The 17,606-nt window shown below is 35.3% G+C and overlaps 1 protein-coding gene across 2 annotated transcripts in view; it reads right to left on the bottom strand.

Annotated features, from left to right (window-relative positions):
• The window catches only part of LOC107165775 (uncharacterized), a 77,215-nt gene that overhangs the window by 39,371 nt on the left and 20,238 nt on the right, over positions 1-17,606 (bottom strand). Inside the window, exons 1-2 of one of the 2 annotated variants that reach the window (XM_015514166.2) lie at positions 16,529-17,004; positions 5,487-6,305 (exon numbers count right to left, since the gene is read on the bottom strand). In XM_015514166.2, the coding sequence (XP_015369652.1) occupies positions 5,487-5,742 (256 nt within the window). In that variant the 5' untranslated portion in view covers positions 5,743-6,305; positions 16,529-17,004. Of the gene's footprint in view, positions 1-5,486; positions 6,306-16,528; positions 17,005-17,606 lie in introns of those variants that run through there. The other variant, XM_089222790.1, reaches the window with a different exon arrangement.

Genomic DNA, 17,606 nt, shown 5'->3' with positions numbered 1-17,606 from the left:
TATATATTTAAACAAAGGGAGTTGAAAAATTGTTTTAACGTGACACACGTCTTTGTTAATATTTTACAAACTAGCATTTTTTCATATCATCAATAATTCAAACAATTTTATATTTTATGAAATTTTTAAACGTTGTTCGCACGCCATACACTAATATAACTATATGATATGATAGTAATTATATTACATTATAATATAACGCGTTCGAATGCAGTTAACCTCAATTATTATAAAGTATTGTCGAAATCGGCAACGATGCCGTTAATAATGACATGATACTATGATATTGTATTGTATTAGAGTATTGTGCATCTCAAAGCGGCGCCAGAGGGAAAACCAATAAATTCACAGTGGCATTTGGACTATCGTTAGGCGTTGAATTTATATGTTTTTACAAAACTCAACAATATATACAAATACGATATACCACGTATACCGTACACCTTCACTGTCTTAGGATAGTGTAATCTTTTTTTCATCGATTTCGACTAGACATTTGCGATGTATGCGATTCGAAGCAAACGATTTTTCACGGTTATTTCTGACGGAACAATAAACGAGTATACGATAAACGATTCACGTACAGCGTATCACATTGGTGGCGATCGTAAAAATATTCTAATAATATCATTATTTCACATCATTCATTCTTCTCGGTTTGGTACCAATTAAAAATAAAATTTTATTTAGTTTTTAAAATTTTGTTTCAAATATAATGAGTAGTGGTTCGTCTGACGACAACACCAATTCACACACCACACATGGATCATAATTATTTGTTCTTTAAATGGTGAATATTATTTTTGCATCCATTATTGCTGCAAATACTTTAACTCGAGGTTAAGTGGAAACGGTTTTCTTTTCTTGTCCACCGAAAACGACGGATGGCTAAAAATTTGACTTATCTTTTGACATGATATACAGAGAAAACCTTCAGTAACGCGATTCCTTTCGAAAACGCCACCTGTCATATATTAGTCAGCGAGACAGTGTCATCAGCACGAGCTTATACCATTACGTGCGTGCATACCGAAGTCGAGTCTCGAGTGTGCCACTTACTCAGCTTGCAAGTTGCGCTGTAGCTGAGTCAGAATCTGAAGAGAATATTGCGAATAAGTTTATGCTAAACTTGAAAGTGCACCCGTATAGAGTGCAAGTGCATCATCAAGTGCAAGCGTACCATCGAGTGCGAGTGCATCAACCGAACTTGTGAGTTTTTCGGTCCTGCTTCCATTTAGCGGCCCTCCATTGTGCTCAACGTCTCTTGTGTACCTATATATTTTGTACTCACAATCTCTTATCTTGTATTTATCACTATCACACCGAATCATAATATATACATAGTTCAAACGAAAAGTATCCTGCAGGACTCTATAACATAATACGAGTAGAGTAGATTTTTTAATATTTAATACAAAAAGTGTTGTACGCAATATTACTCATCGTTCAATTCCCGAACACACGATATCGATCCTGCAAACGCATCACAGATATATGTATTTATACTGTGACTTAAGTTTTTACTTTTTACGATATCTAAATATCAATTGGCGACAGTCATTTTAGATGTAATGACGGATTAACGCGTCTTGTATACGCTTCATCACGTTAAATATTTTTCCTGCGAATGACATCGTAACGTTCGGTCGCGTGCCGGCGGACCGCGGTGTTGACTCGTACCCTTGAGTGAGTTGTAGTCGCGTATAATACATAATACAATTAAAGGATTGCACGAAACGTGGTTTTAATGACCATATCCGGTGTAAAAATTATGATGTTAATGTAATCCGATAATATACAATACTATTCTTCGGAGAGGGAATAAACGCTGAGAAATCGTTATTCGATGACTGCAGTGACTACTGAAACGATCTATGCTTGGACATTATAATAACTGAATCAAAATCCATAACCGACGTTAAAATGGGTATAGATATCGAAATCGAATATGATCTACATCATCCAACAATAATTAATTGACATTGGTTTATGAATAGCAGGTGATAAAAAAAAGTAATTATTATAATCTACACGATATTAAGACGCGAGAAGAAAAAGACACACGACAAACGGCGGCGAGTCAAAACGTGAAATCCATACAAATCATTTGTATCAATCGATCCTAATGACACGATCAATAACGTGACAATTTGTCACCTTCGTGCCTAAATCAATCAAGTTTTGTTCGCAGAACGACGGACGCAACTGAATAAAGCAAATTTCGATCCATGACCTGACGCAACCGCGATCAACTTATCAACTTCGGGGTGACCGTTTTGAATTTTCTTTCGCCGCTGAAACGTGTACAATTTTGTCGTAATGTATATCATAATAATAATATTATTATCATCGCCTTGGCAATAACTTCGCGATAAAATCGTGTATCACTTGAAAACGATTATGCTTTATGTCATGCTAGAATATTCGTTTAGCTCTTATCGTCGTCGAGAGGCGTTTAACCGTGTCAGCGTTTTATTTGTAATGTAAATAATAATAATAATAATAATAATAATAATAAAAATTCACAACTGAATTCAATAACGTCTGCATCGTCTTACTGTGAGTATTTCGTATTTATTTCCGCGACTACAACAAATATCGAGGTTTTGACGACCGACGATGTGTATCGGTCGAGATATTAATAATTAGGCTCGAGACACAAAGCCACGTAACAATATACAATAATAATAATTTATAAAATGATATGGAATGATAATGAACTGTAATAATATTAAATGTTTTAATTTATTTTACAATGATAATATCAACATTATAATATATTAATCAACTGAAATCAATTCCGTTTAAGTAGTTTCATCGTTTTTAATAATGCGATTTGTATTGATTTGTATTGATTTGTATTGATATTTAATTTATTTTGTCTCTTATTTTAATATCCTGTATTTACCGAATATTCTGCCTTCGAGGCCTCATAATAATTGCATTATTATTATTTTGGTGTTACGTTCGCTCCGTAGACTTTTTTTAAACCACTGACTGTCAAAGTCACAATAATGACGTGATCATCACTGGACTCGTAGTTGGTGACAAAAACAAGCTACAATGACGTTACTGTATCAGTTTTTCTCGATAACTATATATCTACACTAGAGAATGTATATCGACATACAACTACAGTCGAAAATCTAAGTCTATAAAATTACGCTTGGTTTATGGTATATCATCGAATGCGTTCGTAAATCTATCGGAGCACCGAGAACGTGACAACAATGATGCATTAGTGGGAAAAGTTTAACGCGGCACTCAGAGTATGCAATTTCACTACACTGCTTTCAAAGTACGCACGAAGTGGGGGGGGGGGCAACTTCATGCTCATCGCGTAGTTTGGTATTTGTATTTCGCTTCGACGACTAACTCGGCAAACGCGCGGCCACTATTTCCTAAGTAACCATTTACTGATATTATTGTATTAACCCAAATCACCAGAGCCATATAGCGCTACTTTCGTTTTGAATTTACCGGTATGCAATGTACTCGAAGTTCAGTAAATAACTTATTTTTAATTGTCTGTAATAAATTCATATTTTAAATACCTACTCAAATAAAGTACGATATGTAATGTTATATTGTTGTGTTTAATTTACTTTCTTTTGAACATAAATTATTATTAAATGTGTATATAATTTTTTTTTTCCAATTATGAAGTTTCCTTTAACTAGTAAAATAATAATATTATCCACACAATTCACGTAAATTTGCATTTTCCCATGACATTTTCACAGCTCATAATATCTTAGTTTGTAAACTACTAAGCCAGATATCCAAATCTATTATCATGCACAGTAACTTATTATGCTGTTTTCAGACAAAACGACATCATTCGAATCGTAATAATATTATTCTATTACGGTGAAATTTAAATGCTTTTTTTTATTAACTTTTTGCATTCGCATATTATAATATTTTACAGATAAACGTGGACAAATCTTCGTTAGATATAAATATTTTTTATAAAACGACAAAACCAATTAATTATACAGGTTTGGGTTTCTACATTTTTTTCGTATTTTGATATATTTTGCAAAAAAATAAAAGAAAAAGAATATCGGAATATTTTAAGAATTAAATATCGTATAGGGGCATTCAAACAAACAATATTCCGTTATAATTTCATTTTAGTTGAAATATTTTAAAAGCATTTTCGAATATTTTAATTGCATATTTAAAAAATGTTTCGAACCCTAAATAGTAATTGTATATTGAAACAAAATATTTATTTTTTTTAAATAGCTGCATATTTAATAACATTACTTGTTAATAATAATAGCATATTTTGAATATTTTTAGTGTAATAACTAATAACTATACAGAACCAAAGTTTTTGTGAAATCTTTTTTCAATATAAATTGGTCGAAACAATATTTCGGAAAATACGTATAGCTCCCTTTTCTGAGGTTCTATTAAAGGACGGTATCCTCTTCACGTTAGGTATTCATGTTCGTATATTTTCTATGTTATGTTCTATGAATTGTGCCAAGCACGATGACACGGTGGTTTTAATTAATAACGATAGAGTACCAACCTAATGTAATAATTGATGGTATATTATTTTAAATTTTTAACGTGCTCATAAAACGTAACACCGTCTCATGCCGCAGATCCACCCAACACGTGACATGCAAGTAACCGGGGACATACAGTTCTCCTACAGATAGATAAGAATTTAGTAGGCGGGAGTTCAACGATACCAACGATACCAACCTCTGTTTTATTAAAAATGGATATAAAGAAATATCGTATTATTGTACTCGTAATCACTGTTATTGTTATTATTTAACATTTAATATTTTAATTTTAATATAATATATTATACTTGTCTATGATAAAATGGATCATAACTATGCTCGACAAAGTATGTATTTATTTTCCTTTGATTAATTTATCCTTTAAATAAAATTATATTTATTTTTTAGTTCCCCAAGAGAATATTCTACTTAATAATAGTTAAATGAAAAAACAACAAAATCACTTTAAAAAAGTTAAAATAAGTTAGACAATATTTAGGCATTTTATAGTCGTACCTAGTTTCTACCTAAATTAAATTCAGATTTTGGTTTCTTACAGTCGGCCATACTAATGTAGTCAATTATTGGTTGTAGGAGAACTGATATCATCCCGCCAGTAACCACACCAAATGGCAGCCTGACGATCACATGGGGCCCACGGACAAAAAAAAAAAAAAAAAGCGAAATCCGTTAATATTTTACGTTCTACTATTGTAAACAATTGTCATTTTTGTTTGTTGGTTTTACCAACCACAGAAATTTTGATGGACCGCGAAAAATCTCCAGATTCCCAATGTGGCATTCCTAAAATATTAATCGGTGACCTCTAAGTATGCTGACTTATTCTTTAAGTGTTTTATTTTTCGATACAATATTTAATGATCATACGATATTATATTACGCGCGGGTAGGAAGAGAGGGGATTTTTCCCGGAAACAATTTCATGCAAAAAATTCTTACCTTTGTGTTTGGACATGTTGACGGATTCCAGAGGCTTGTAGAGTTTCACAGACGTGGGATCGGTGAACGGTGGAGGTGACTCGGTGCAAGACCGGGAACTGCAGCACTCGTCGTCCTCCAACTCGTCCATGGCCTCCTCGTGCTGTTGCTGTTGCAGAATTATTATCTGTTGCTGCTGTTGCTGCTGTTGGTTCTGCTGTTGCTGGTGTAACATCAGTTTTGGTCCCAGTTTCTTCACCGCGTAGTATCGGGGCATGGTGACAGAGTAGAACCGTCGTCGTGGCGGTATAATGAGGGAAAAAATTATTCTCGTATTATACTCTATTATTATAAATATAGAAAAGAAAAAAAACCAGATCTGGACTGACTTGAGCACTAATCGATTATCGCTCTGCAGATTCCGTCTGTATTGATTGTTGTTACACTAATATATACCGTACACTATGAAATGTCTAATGTAATATTGCTTTTCGTTCATTCATTTGGCGGAAAAAAAATTCAACTCAGACGTTCCGTTATCACTATAATATTGCTAATTATCGTTCATCTTATTATAATTGTTTACGCTAAAGTAATCGCTTATCTGTACGGGTCCGCGCGATTCGGTCGCCGTCTCGGCAAACGATCACACAGGTATATTGCTTATCGCCCAGATTGAGCGTTTCGTCCGGACTGCAGCTACAGCAGTTTCCTAGCGGTGAAAGACCTTAGCCAAGTCTGTATCGACCAGTGAGGCGGACGACGTAATTAAATATGCTGCTGGCCACCGTCTCGTCCACAGTCTCGTCCACCGGCCACACAACCGAGACGTCGTCGGACCTGAAACACGTAATGAAAGTGTTGGATATAGTAAACGCCATTTGCTTTTACTAATAATATTTGTTACTGCAGGATAACCAGAAGGATACATTTTCCAATGTTATACGATGCGTTCTTATACGTAGAATACACTTTCTATAACCTGTCGTTGTATTATAATATCATTGTAACCCGTATAATAATTGTACAACAACTTACTGACACAATAAATATCGTGAATAGTACCAATTAAAATGTACCGAAAGATTCTCGACGATAAGGATTATAAGGACCTCCTAAACTGATTTCCCAAAATTTTGAAGGTATTCAAAGTGCTCCAAAGGAATTTAATCCATATTAATGGATTGACTGTTTCGAAATAAGTACAATATTTTTATATAATTTTTTCATTTTTATTTATTTGATTATTTTAAAGCGTTAAAGGATCGATTAAATTCGCAATTATTAATAGAAATCGTAGTATTTACAGATTTTATGTTAAATCATTTTTGTAAAACTTGTCACTAATATGATAAAAAGCACTTGGTGTGGTTTGGAACGACTGTTCTGGTAAGTCAGTTTTGGTTCTAGAAAAAAATAGTTATTTATATAGCTCGTTGGGCATCTGTACAATATTGTAATTCGTAGCAGTATTTTAACGATTATCAGTGAAAATAAAAATAATTCATCAAATTTGGTATAATAACACCGAAAATGTGCATAATCAGTTTCAGAAGCGATAAGAGATAATTTTTTAACCGTGTTCGAATTCTAGCTACTAACGCTGAATTGTAAAATTGTTTACCGACTTTCGAATTTTCATTAAAATATCATCCTTCTGATTATTATGCGTTGCTACCTCATTAGAAGACCGTATCATATCATCAGAATAATATTTATATAGATATGTAATTATTGCTTATTATAATAATAATTATTGTTTTTCAATATTATAATGTTAACATAAGATCGCCAAAAATGTTGAAATACGCTAAACGAATACGTCGCTTCGAAATCATTTTAAAACGTATAGCTTTTTAGAGTATAATTATTATTGAATGAATAAAAATGAATTACCGTTTCTTTTCGTTTCGCGTTACACTGTAGTTAACTAACAATAAAATGTCGTTAAATACCTAATCTATTCGACTGAAAGTTCGAAATCTTCTATATCGACATTGCTGTAATTTATAATATTTATTATCAGTTGCGGAATACTCAATTTAAACGTTGCGAAAATTCGACGACACGTTATCGAAGTGATGAAAACAAGAACAATATGTTAGCTGAAACCAAAGTTTTAAATCGAGGCCCGCCGAAAGTTGCGTATTTTTTACGAGACGGACTACGGGAGATGGGATATCGCTTGTTTTTAGTTTTCGACGTTGTTCGCACCCTCATAAAACAAAACACACGCACGTCAAACCGTTTAATTTTTTTTTCACATAAATATTATATATCGCATAATATATGGGCTTAACACTACATAATATTGTGTTATATATTCGTGTCGAAACTTTTTTTTTTTACGGCCGACGCGATTTCAGGCAGTTCCACGAAAAAAAGTTTAATTTCACGCGGACGGATTTCGGATTAGTACCTATTATAATATACATATTATAATTATACCTTGGTATATTTTATCATACAGGTTAAGGATCTGTAGGTAGTTGGACGTGTATTTTTTTGATGCGTATATACGTTTCGGAAAAATGTATTACATCAATAATTATAAGTTTTTGAACCGACTCCGTCGATTTTAAACGACTTTTTTTCTCCAAGATATAAAATTATATTTTCAAATAATTTCGTATATTTATTCGGCCGATATTGGATTTCCAGCTCTCAATTTGTTAATTTTTTTTATTCCACGTATATCAATGACTACTGAGTATCGTCTTTCGAATTGAGTCCATACCTAAAATGGTGCCATTTTTCAAATCGATTTTTGGTCAAAAAAATTTAAAAAATGACACGACACAGGTCCAGAAGAATGTAATTTTTTGTCACAAACCGTTAATACGAATCACTTAATATACATATAAAGGTCAGAGCCCGGCCAATAAAGTAAAAATTATAACGTAAATCCCAAGTATTGCGGGATTACCAATCACATAATTTTTATCTACAACTATCTACTTTTTATCTTTTCGTGCCTACCTACACCGTCAATGATATAGTATAATCGCTGTACTCGGTTAGCGGTAACGAAATTATTGTTAAAATTACTATACCAATATCATCTACCCATTTATAATCGGCACTTAATCTAATCATCATCAAGCGTCGTCTAAGCTACGTCTTGTGCCGTGTATACAGGGTATACAAATGCCAACGCCTTAAAGGTAACCCTCGTTTCGAGAGTGATAAGCAGTGGGCCCACTTTTTATATTTCGATATGGACGTTACACTAAGCACCACAATAAAAGTTGGACTACTGTACGATAATAATGCAATATAATGAATAATGATATTGGGTTTATTATTATCGCTCATTGCACATGTACAGCACATTACTTCCTATTATTATTATACCATTATATAGTTATTGTAATATTATTATTAGTGACAGACTCAACTGGCGCCAAAATTCGCGAAAGGTTGTTTATAACAAGCTCTACCCAAGCCGTCGTGCAGACTGTTTAATTTAATTTTTCTTATCGTCTTCGTCGTGTTAAAAACTAATAATTTTTAATCAGCCCCAAAACGTTCATGATGTGTACAATAATCGGTAAACCGCGCATGTTATTGTATAATTTTAGTGAGTAGCCATTTTTTTAATTTTTTTTTTTTACATAAAATAAAAGTAATAATATGTTAATACCTGTAACGACTAATATTTTCGATATTTAAATCTGTTATTACTTCGTCGTCGTCCGCCGTCGATCACCGACCTATTAAAAATATAATATAGTACTCTGGAGGCTTTGCAAATTACGTCACACCAGCCTACCTCATCTTTTTCAAATTATTGCAATTGTATATTATTCTATCATTTGGTATATGATATTTGTACGAATTTGTATATGACCAAAGGAGCTCAGATATATGAAAAAAAAACCTCGGTAGGGGTGAAGCGGAGCTGACGTGATACAAATTCGTACGGAAATCATACTAAACGATATTATATTAAAATTGCAATATTATGAAAATGATTGGGGAGGGGGGGTGGCTGGTGTGACACGTACGTGGTTTGGCATCATGAAAACGCGTTTGAACAACCGTAGTACCTTCATGCAATGTGCATTCATATAATTTACAATATGAATATAGTACACATTCGATAATCGCATTCAAATAAAATGTCTTTGAATTGAATTTATTAGTCACTCAAAAAATACACCGAAGAATATCGATAAACACAAAATCCAAACACTCGAGACTCGAAACTTTTTGGTTGCATCAAAATTATTCGTTTAGTCAACTCAAAATCAAATAGTATACGCAGAAAAGATTAACAACGAAAAATCAAATTCAAAATTTATTTTCATCTTTCATCGTTTTAAATTCAAATTAAATAATTAGCCATCAGAGAATCGCTCTTCTTTGTTCCACTCGAAATGCCTTTAAAGCACTACAATAATATTATATCTCTCATCAGCCTAACTTTGCTTAATATTACTAATGTCCGCAAAGATCTCCTCCTTTGCTTGCAGTTATTATTGTTGTTTCGAATTAATGTTACGTGTGCTGTAATTTTAATGTCGAGCTATAATAATTTTTACTGATACCTAAAATAACAGCGTGTTTTTATGGCACGAAACTCTTTAAATAGTGCTAAAACTCGCGTGGTTATGTGCTACATATTTAATATTATTATACCTATGAGGATTTATACTGCGGGAACTCTATACCACGGTCAGTCAACCAACTAATAAACATTATAATTGAGAGTCGTATAGTGTGCACATTAAACCGAGATCTATCCTAATCTAGAAGTAAAAAAAAAAAATAATAACTGGCGACGACGAGTCCGCAGTGCCGCGTTAAGCTATGTTGCCGCCCCGGGGCAAATTGAAATATGCTACCCTTAATTTTTTATTTTATGTTGATCCATAAAAATTTTCCGCTCTATCAAACACCATAAAATTTGCCGCCCCTGGGCAGTTGCCCCTCCTTGCCCCCCGTTAAATGAGGCTCTGCGAGTCCGAACACGTTTAGGCAAAAATTTTAGACCACCACGCACTTTGTATAAAATATTGCGTTTGAACTTTTAACAGATATATGTAATAATAATATCACACGTGTTTCAGTTTTCCATCCACTTTACACGATACCTACCAATTGTTATACAGTTGTTATATTAAACTGAAAAACATCTGTGACAAGTCAGATGTTCCGAAACCGTGCGAAATAGTTAGGAGTGTGATTCGACGGACAATCTATCTACACAGGAAATAATGTCAGGAAAGAGTAAACGTACAAACGTAAACGTAAACGTAGAAAATATTATTGGTACGTATTTATCTTATTTGTTCACTGTATAACAGTGATCAGAGTATCCGTCGAGGTACACCTACCTATAACTATAGGTCACGTTTAGGTATCCAGTCGTAAAAAATATCTTATAAATTTGAATAAAGACCAAAAAAACATTTTAAAATTAAGCAGACAGGTACGCATGGTCGGTGACCTGTACCTAAACATACGCTGCGGCGGTTTGAGGGTCGTTTTCTGTGAAACGGGGTGAATTTTACCGGAAACATATTCTATAGAAAAGGAGAAAACGCGCCGGTAATATTGTGGTTACGAATATTATATTATACGTACGTGTACACGGCATGATGTAAAATCGCCGCCGACTTTGTTTCAAATTTCGTCTCTCGCAACGCATATCGGGAAAGTGCTGTACAGCGATGGGTGTACGCGCCTCGTACATGACGGGGGACACATTGCAATAATAATACGTTATTTTGTGTACAAGGGCTACACGGTGAAACGCGAGTTCACATGAATATTTCATTCGTCCCGGTGACGTCTAAGTCTCCGACGTAATGTATTATGTATATAAAACGTCGTGATCTGTTCTGTATAGATCTAAAAACGAAATAACTGCAGCGAATTATATTACGATCGAGTAGAGTTGAAAAAACCACTCGCGTTTGTAAATAAATTTATTTCGACGAATTTAGAACGCCTTTAAGAAATATCAAATATTATTATGATCGTTTGAGAGGGGGGGAAGTTATAGTTTATTTTTGAAAAACAATATTATTGAAATATGTAGGAAAACTTAGAGATTTAGAAAATTAAAAACTATGGGATTTACCTATAACGTCATATATTATGTAATCAAAAGAAAATTAACAATATTATGTTTTTTTGTTAGTTATAAAATAAGCATAATTAGCACGATAAATGGCTTTAGCTTAACCGTGAGGTGATCGGTGAATTTTTGTTTAAATTTACACAACATCTATAACACTAGTAAGTTCACGTTGTATTGATTTTTAAGTGGTATAGTTCCAGTAATCAGTATTTAAAATTACCAATTGCCGCATGTGAATCGTGATTTAATGTAATAACAATTGTATGGGTTCACTTGCGTGACCGTATTTGTGTAAGCTCGAGAGAAAAAAAATTTAAATCGAGAATATTATTTTTGTTTTAAAAATATTTATTTAAAATTTAAATCGTATCCACAGCGCCTTACTGAAGTACTTTAGTACCTATATATTTTTTAAATATTTAAAATCTAATTTGAATCCCTCGAAAATAACGCATAATATATTGCAAAGTTTGGTAAATTTATTTCGTCAGTCGTCTCGAGAAAAAATAAAAGTATTAAAGTACTGTTCGTTAGTATATTAATTCACCTTTAAAATGATATTATATATTCGCGTAAATTTCGGTCTCTCGCCATTCATAGCCACTGCTGCAGACTCACCAGACGCATTATATATAACATTTTATTGTTGCGACCCCTGTGCGAACGACCCTTTCCCTGTAGGAAACGTTTCGAGAGGGGAGAAGGAGGTTCCAGCGACTGTGGCGGCGGCCGACGTGTGTATATGTATAGTCGACTCAAACGCGAATTTTCGTGAAATTCTCGATGATAATAGTAATAATAATAATATATTTCTCCAACCTAACCGAAACACCTCCATCGCAGCCATCTCCAAAACCGCCCGCGGAGAGTTAAACGTCACTGCAGGTACCGCGACCAGCGATTGCGTACGATAATAATAATATTATTATTCCATATTTTAATACACATGATTATTATTTTAGACCGCATCATCATTCATCTCGTCTTTGTTTGTATCTCATTCGTTGACCCGCACTCATCCCAAGAAATTCTGAATAATATTTGAATCTATGATTGCGTATTACCCCCTCCCCCTAAGTATACCATACGGTCAAGTCCAATCTCGTGGTTGGCCAAGAGGATTCATATTTAAATATTTCGTCGACGCACTTTGTATACCCCTCGTAGTTATTATAATATAATGCTATTTCAAAAGACTTCTAACGGCAATGCACATGCAGGTCGATTCTCGGATCTTTCAAACCAATAAAATATATAATCTTAATAGTTTACTATTTTACACCGTTTAAAAATTCATCATCTAACATTTTTTGTCTGCGATGCGATTGTGAAGGTTTGCTTTTGATGCTCTAAAATTTAAAAACTAGTGAAATTTATCTGGTTTATTATGTAAATAATGGACCTAACGAATTTGAGCATAATAATATAAGATGAAGATCTCACCATTGTCAATACTTAACAAGCACCTACTTAATCATTAATTATTCGGTTGAAAATTTTAGAATTTCAGAACAATAAATCATATTTTAAGAATAACGATGAAATAATAAAATTCGATTTTTTGCGACAAAAATATTTCGGTAATTTTTCCTTACACATTTATCGAAAATAAAAATAATCAACCTCTCAAAAGTACCAATTAAGTGTGTGCACTGGATATAGGTAATATACATGCACCTGCGTCTAGTGAATTTCGAACTATTCTGATCAAAAAGTTGTCTGCAGAAAATTAAAAGAATTTAACTACCTTTTATAACCACATGGTCTCTCGTTGCTTCGTTCAAAATATTAAATCAAGAATATTCTACAGTATTTCATTTCGGTATTTTCCAGTTAAAAATAATTAAACTACGCAAGTTTGGCTTTATCTTGCCATTAAATATTATTAAACTATATAAGATTCGTTTCTGTTTGAACAGTTCCGAAATCGCCAAAACGATATTTGTGAGTTATTTATCTACGTTGAGGTATATACAATCCTTAACGAATATACATCGTAATAATATAACATCTGTCAAAAAAAAAAAAAATGTGAAAAGCGGTTTCGTCGATAAAACACTTTAAGATGATTAAAATAAAAACAAAATTTTTTTTTCGAAATTCCGCAATTTTTCTCCGCAAACCTATTTCAACGATATAATTCCTAAAACTGGACTGCTGAAAAATAATACGTTTCTCCAATCAATTTATAGGTCGATATTGCAATATTACCATAGATTAAAATAATTAAGTCACTATATGGTTACTAAATGGACGTACTTATATAATATTATATTATATCATATAATATAATTCCATAGAATATGATATGTTATTAGACCCGAACAAATCGTGTTGAAACGATAGAAAATCACTTATAATAGATGTTATAAAATATCGTAATAACTATGTAAAAAGTTAAATTGTCTAAAAATTTGTGAGCGCGATAGTATGTCTGCGAATTTAATAAAATACAGCCGTCGTCGTTGAACGGTTAAAGCTTTATAGCTATACGGTGGAGGAAAAAAAATGTAAGATTAGTGTGGCAGCAGCACGGCGTTCTACCTCGAAAGTCACGTTGCTGGTGGAAACGAAGTCCATAGAAAAAATGTTGAAAATCCCAGAAATGCGTTTCGGCGGCAAAAGGGTAAAAAAAAATTCGTCGCCGGACACTATTCTACTACTCGTTTCCAACTGCACGACATTTGGCGTTCCACTCTTGCCAGAATTAATAGTAATAATAATAATAGTTCATAATATAATAGCTCCTATCTATAAAATTAATTTGGTGAGAATATAATATGAGTATAGATTTGTGTTTTTAAAATAACTAAAAGTTTTTTTTATTTTTACAAAAAAAAATCCTTTTTTTAATTTGTTCATTCGTTTAACAAATACCAAGGTTTTAAATTGTTTTATATTTTTTTTTGAACAACAGTTATATCAATACATTTTTTTTTAAACATCACAATCAAAACGTAAAATTTTATTAAATATGATATTAGTGAATTTTAAATATAAACGAAATTCTCGAGCAAACTGTTTTTTGTTTTTATTATTAAAAATAATATTTGGTCAAAGATGTATAAAGCTATTAACTAACATACATTTAGGGAGCACGTTTGTGGAAAACTGAATATGTTGTCATAAATCATCACTTGCAACTTTAAAACTGGTTCTAATAGGCTTCAGAAATGAAGTGATTTCTACATCACAGCAAAACACACGACAGATATATACTACACATAGGCAAAGGTGAACGAAAATAATTAATTCAAGTTAAGTTAATTAAGGGGACAATTGATCGATAAATTAAAAGTCAATATAGAAAATATTAACTTAACTTGGTCTATTAAAAAAAAAAAAAAATTATGAAGTAAATCACATATAGAGTGATTGTGTCTATTTTGTCAAGAAAAAGAACAGAAATGTTTGTTTTAGTATTAGATTATTATGATTTTATATTAATATATTAATTTACGTATAAAATAAAAATTTCAAAATGTTAACTTGATGGATTATTTTTAAATTATCTGAGAAAGTTATTTCAACTGTAAATTAAACTACTCAAGATTATTAGAGAATAAACTAACTAGTTAAGTTTAAAAGCTTTAAAAAATTAACTTTTTAACTAGTTGATGTCCATGTAAGAAACTATAATATACTATATTTCAATCACCATACATATTCATATCCCACAACTGTATAAAATGGTCAATAATCGTAAATCTGACGATTCGCGTTAAAAATTAAAACCCAAGACAGTTGTCTGCACGCACGACGATTAAAATCACACAAATCATATTATTATCATTATTATTTCAATATAACCTAACCGATTATGCATAATAATATGATATTATACAATTAAATATCATAATACTTCTTGTTTACGGTACTTCACGTGGTTCTTAAAATATTCAAACGCGCGCACACACACAAAACACAAACAAACACACACATACTCACACAATGTGTCATATAATATATGTAATATAATGGTTTACGATATTATAATATTCGCCTCGTCGTCGTCGTGACGTACCTGGGTGCGACGATAATATAATATGCGTCATCGCCGGGACGAGGGATCGTGTGGTGGTTGTGGAATGGGTGGTGTCGGTGGTTGTGGTGATCGTCGTATTGTCGTGGGGTGGTGGTGTAGGTGGGGTGAAAGCACGATAAGGGTGAGCGTACACTTGCTGTATTGTATTATACAAATGCGTGCGCGCGATAGGACTTCCGGTGCCGCCCTCGCGGGTTCGCCAAAGAAACGCACCGAAAATGGACATTCATTTATAAATATATAATATTATATTATATCATATTATCATCACCGGTCTGACGATAAAACGTCGTGGGTACATCATAAACGTTTATTTATTATAATAGTCTTGTAAGCGAAATGACTAAACTTGCCGTCGCGTCCGACCACGTTAACGTCAAGGTATCGAGGTTCATAACAATATTGTATTACATTAGGCGGTATATTCACGTCATATTATACCGCGGTAACAACAACAACAATCGTATATTATACAAAACCATAAACAACAATCACAACAACGATTTGTGAGATTTGTATAATAGAGACGGGAAGAACACACGCGGCGGACGAGACTCGTGTAGTCATGGCCAGCGTGTGCGGGTGCGTGCGCGCGTCAAAATCAATGCTATACCGGCGGACGAAGCGCGCGCGTGGGTGTGCTTGCGTTTGCGTGGTCGCGCGCGCGCGCTTACGCGCAACCCGTACGGGTGCGTGTGCGCTATTTCGGGTGCGTTTATACAAAAACGTGTGCGTATCGCGTGCGTATAATCGCGGCGGCGGCGTCGGCGTGACGACCACTTGTTTGTGGGTGCGCGCCGCAATGCGCTACCACCCACCGCCAACAACCGTTTCGCCCACGCCGCCTGTACGGCAAACTTAACCTCGACCACACCAGCGCTACCACAAAAATTTAACCATCGCCAACACCGTGACGGCGCGCCCTTTTACCTGCGTCGTCCAAAGTCTTCGGCGTTGTCGTCAGCTGCAGCAGCCGCTGTCCGAGCGTATTCACACGCCCAAGCCGCGATCGTAAATGGCCCGACCGTTTCCGTTTCCTCTTAATGCTGTTCGGTACGTCTCCTTCCGGGCCGATTGAGGAACGGGGTAGGTGCGGGACAGACACGGACAGAACGAGTTACGAGAGACAGCGATGTGGACAGGGACAGAGAGATGGTGGGCGAACGATCGAGATAGCGCGTGGACGGAACAGGAAACGGGTGGAGGAGTGGCGAGCGAAACGCGGCTGGGATGTTGGAGTGGATGGGGTGGGATGGGGAGGGGGGAGAAAACGACGAGAGAAAAAGAGGTAAATGGAAATGAAAAAAAAAGAGAGCGCACCCGCGATCGGCGCCGAGCAACGGTCGTTGTGTTCGGTTTAGCGGGCACAACAATACAGAAGACACTTGTTGAGCGGACGCCGGGAGTCGCTCGGCACCGACGCTCCGGCGTAGGGACTCGGCGTCGTGGTCGTCGGCGTCGTCGTCGCGCGCCGCCGGTGGTGGTGGCGGTCGGCTAATGTCGTCGTCAGCGCGTGCGCGTCCCCGCGGGATCGATGCGCGGCGCACCACTGCCGCACGTATCACGCGCCGTCCGCCGCCTCCGCCACCGTCTTCGCCTCGCGCCCGCGATGCCGACACCTGTTACCGCGCCATCCCTCCGATCCACGACTGTAGCCGGTCGGGGGATGGACGACGTCAGCGGTGATTGGGTGACGAGGGGGGTGGCGGCATAGTTGTCGGCGGCAGTGTTGGTGGGGTGAGTGTGATGGTGATGGAGGTGGAAGTGGTACGAGGAGAGTAGTATCGATCGCGTTCAACCCCTGTCGGACGTTCGTCGACGGCGAAGGGATAGGGTCGTTCCCTACGGTTCCCTCGTCCCCTCGTCACCACCGCCACGGCGTATTATTGCACATACTCGCGTTTCGCGCGGGGTACGTTCACCCTGACGGGCGGCGCGCGTACGCCAAAAATCTTTTTCGTCGAGAGATTATTTTCACGCGCGGAATCGGTTGTATCGACTGATCGAC

The sequence above is a fragment of the Diuraphis noxia genome, unplaced genomic scaffold (assembly GCF_037042655.1).
Source record: "Diuraphis noxia isolate RWA-SAM2 unplaced genomic scaffold, SU_Dnox_SAM2 contig0003, whole genome shotgun sequence".
Lineage (NCBI taxonomy): Eukaryota > Metazoa > Arthropoda > Insecta > Hemiptera > Aphididae > Diuraphis > Diuraphis noxia.
The sequence above is the reverse complement of the archived record's forward strand: the minus strand, read 5'-3'. Positions and strand labels throughout refer to the sequence as shown.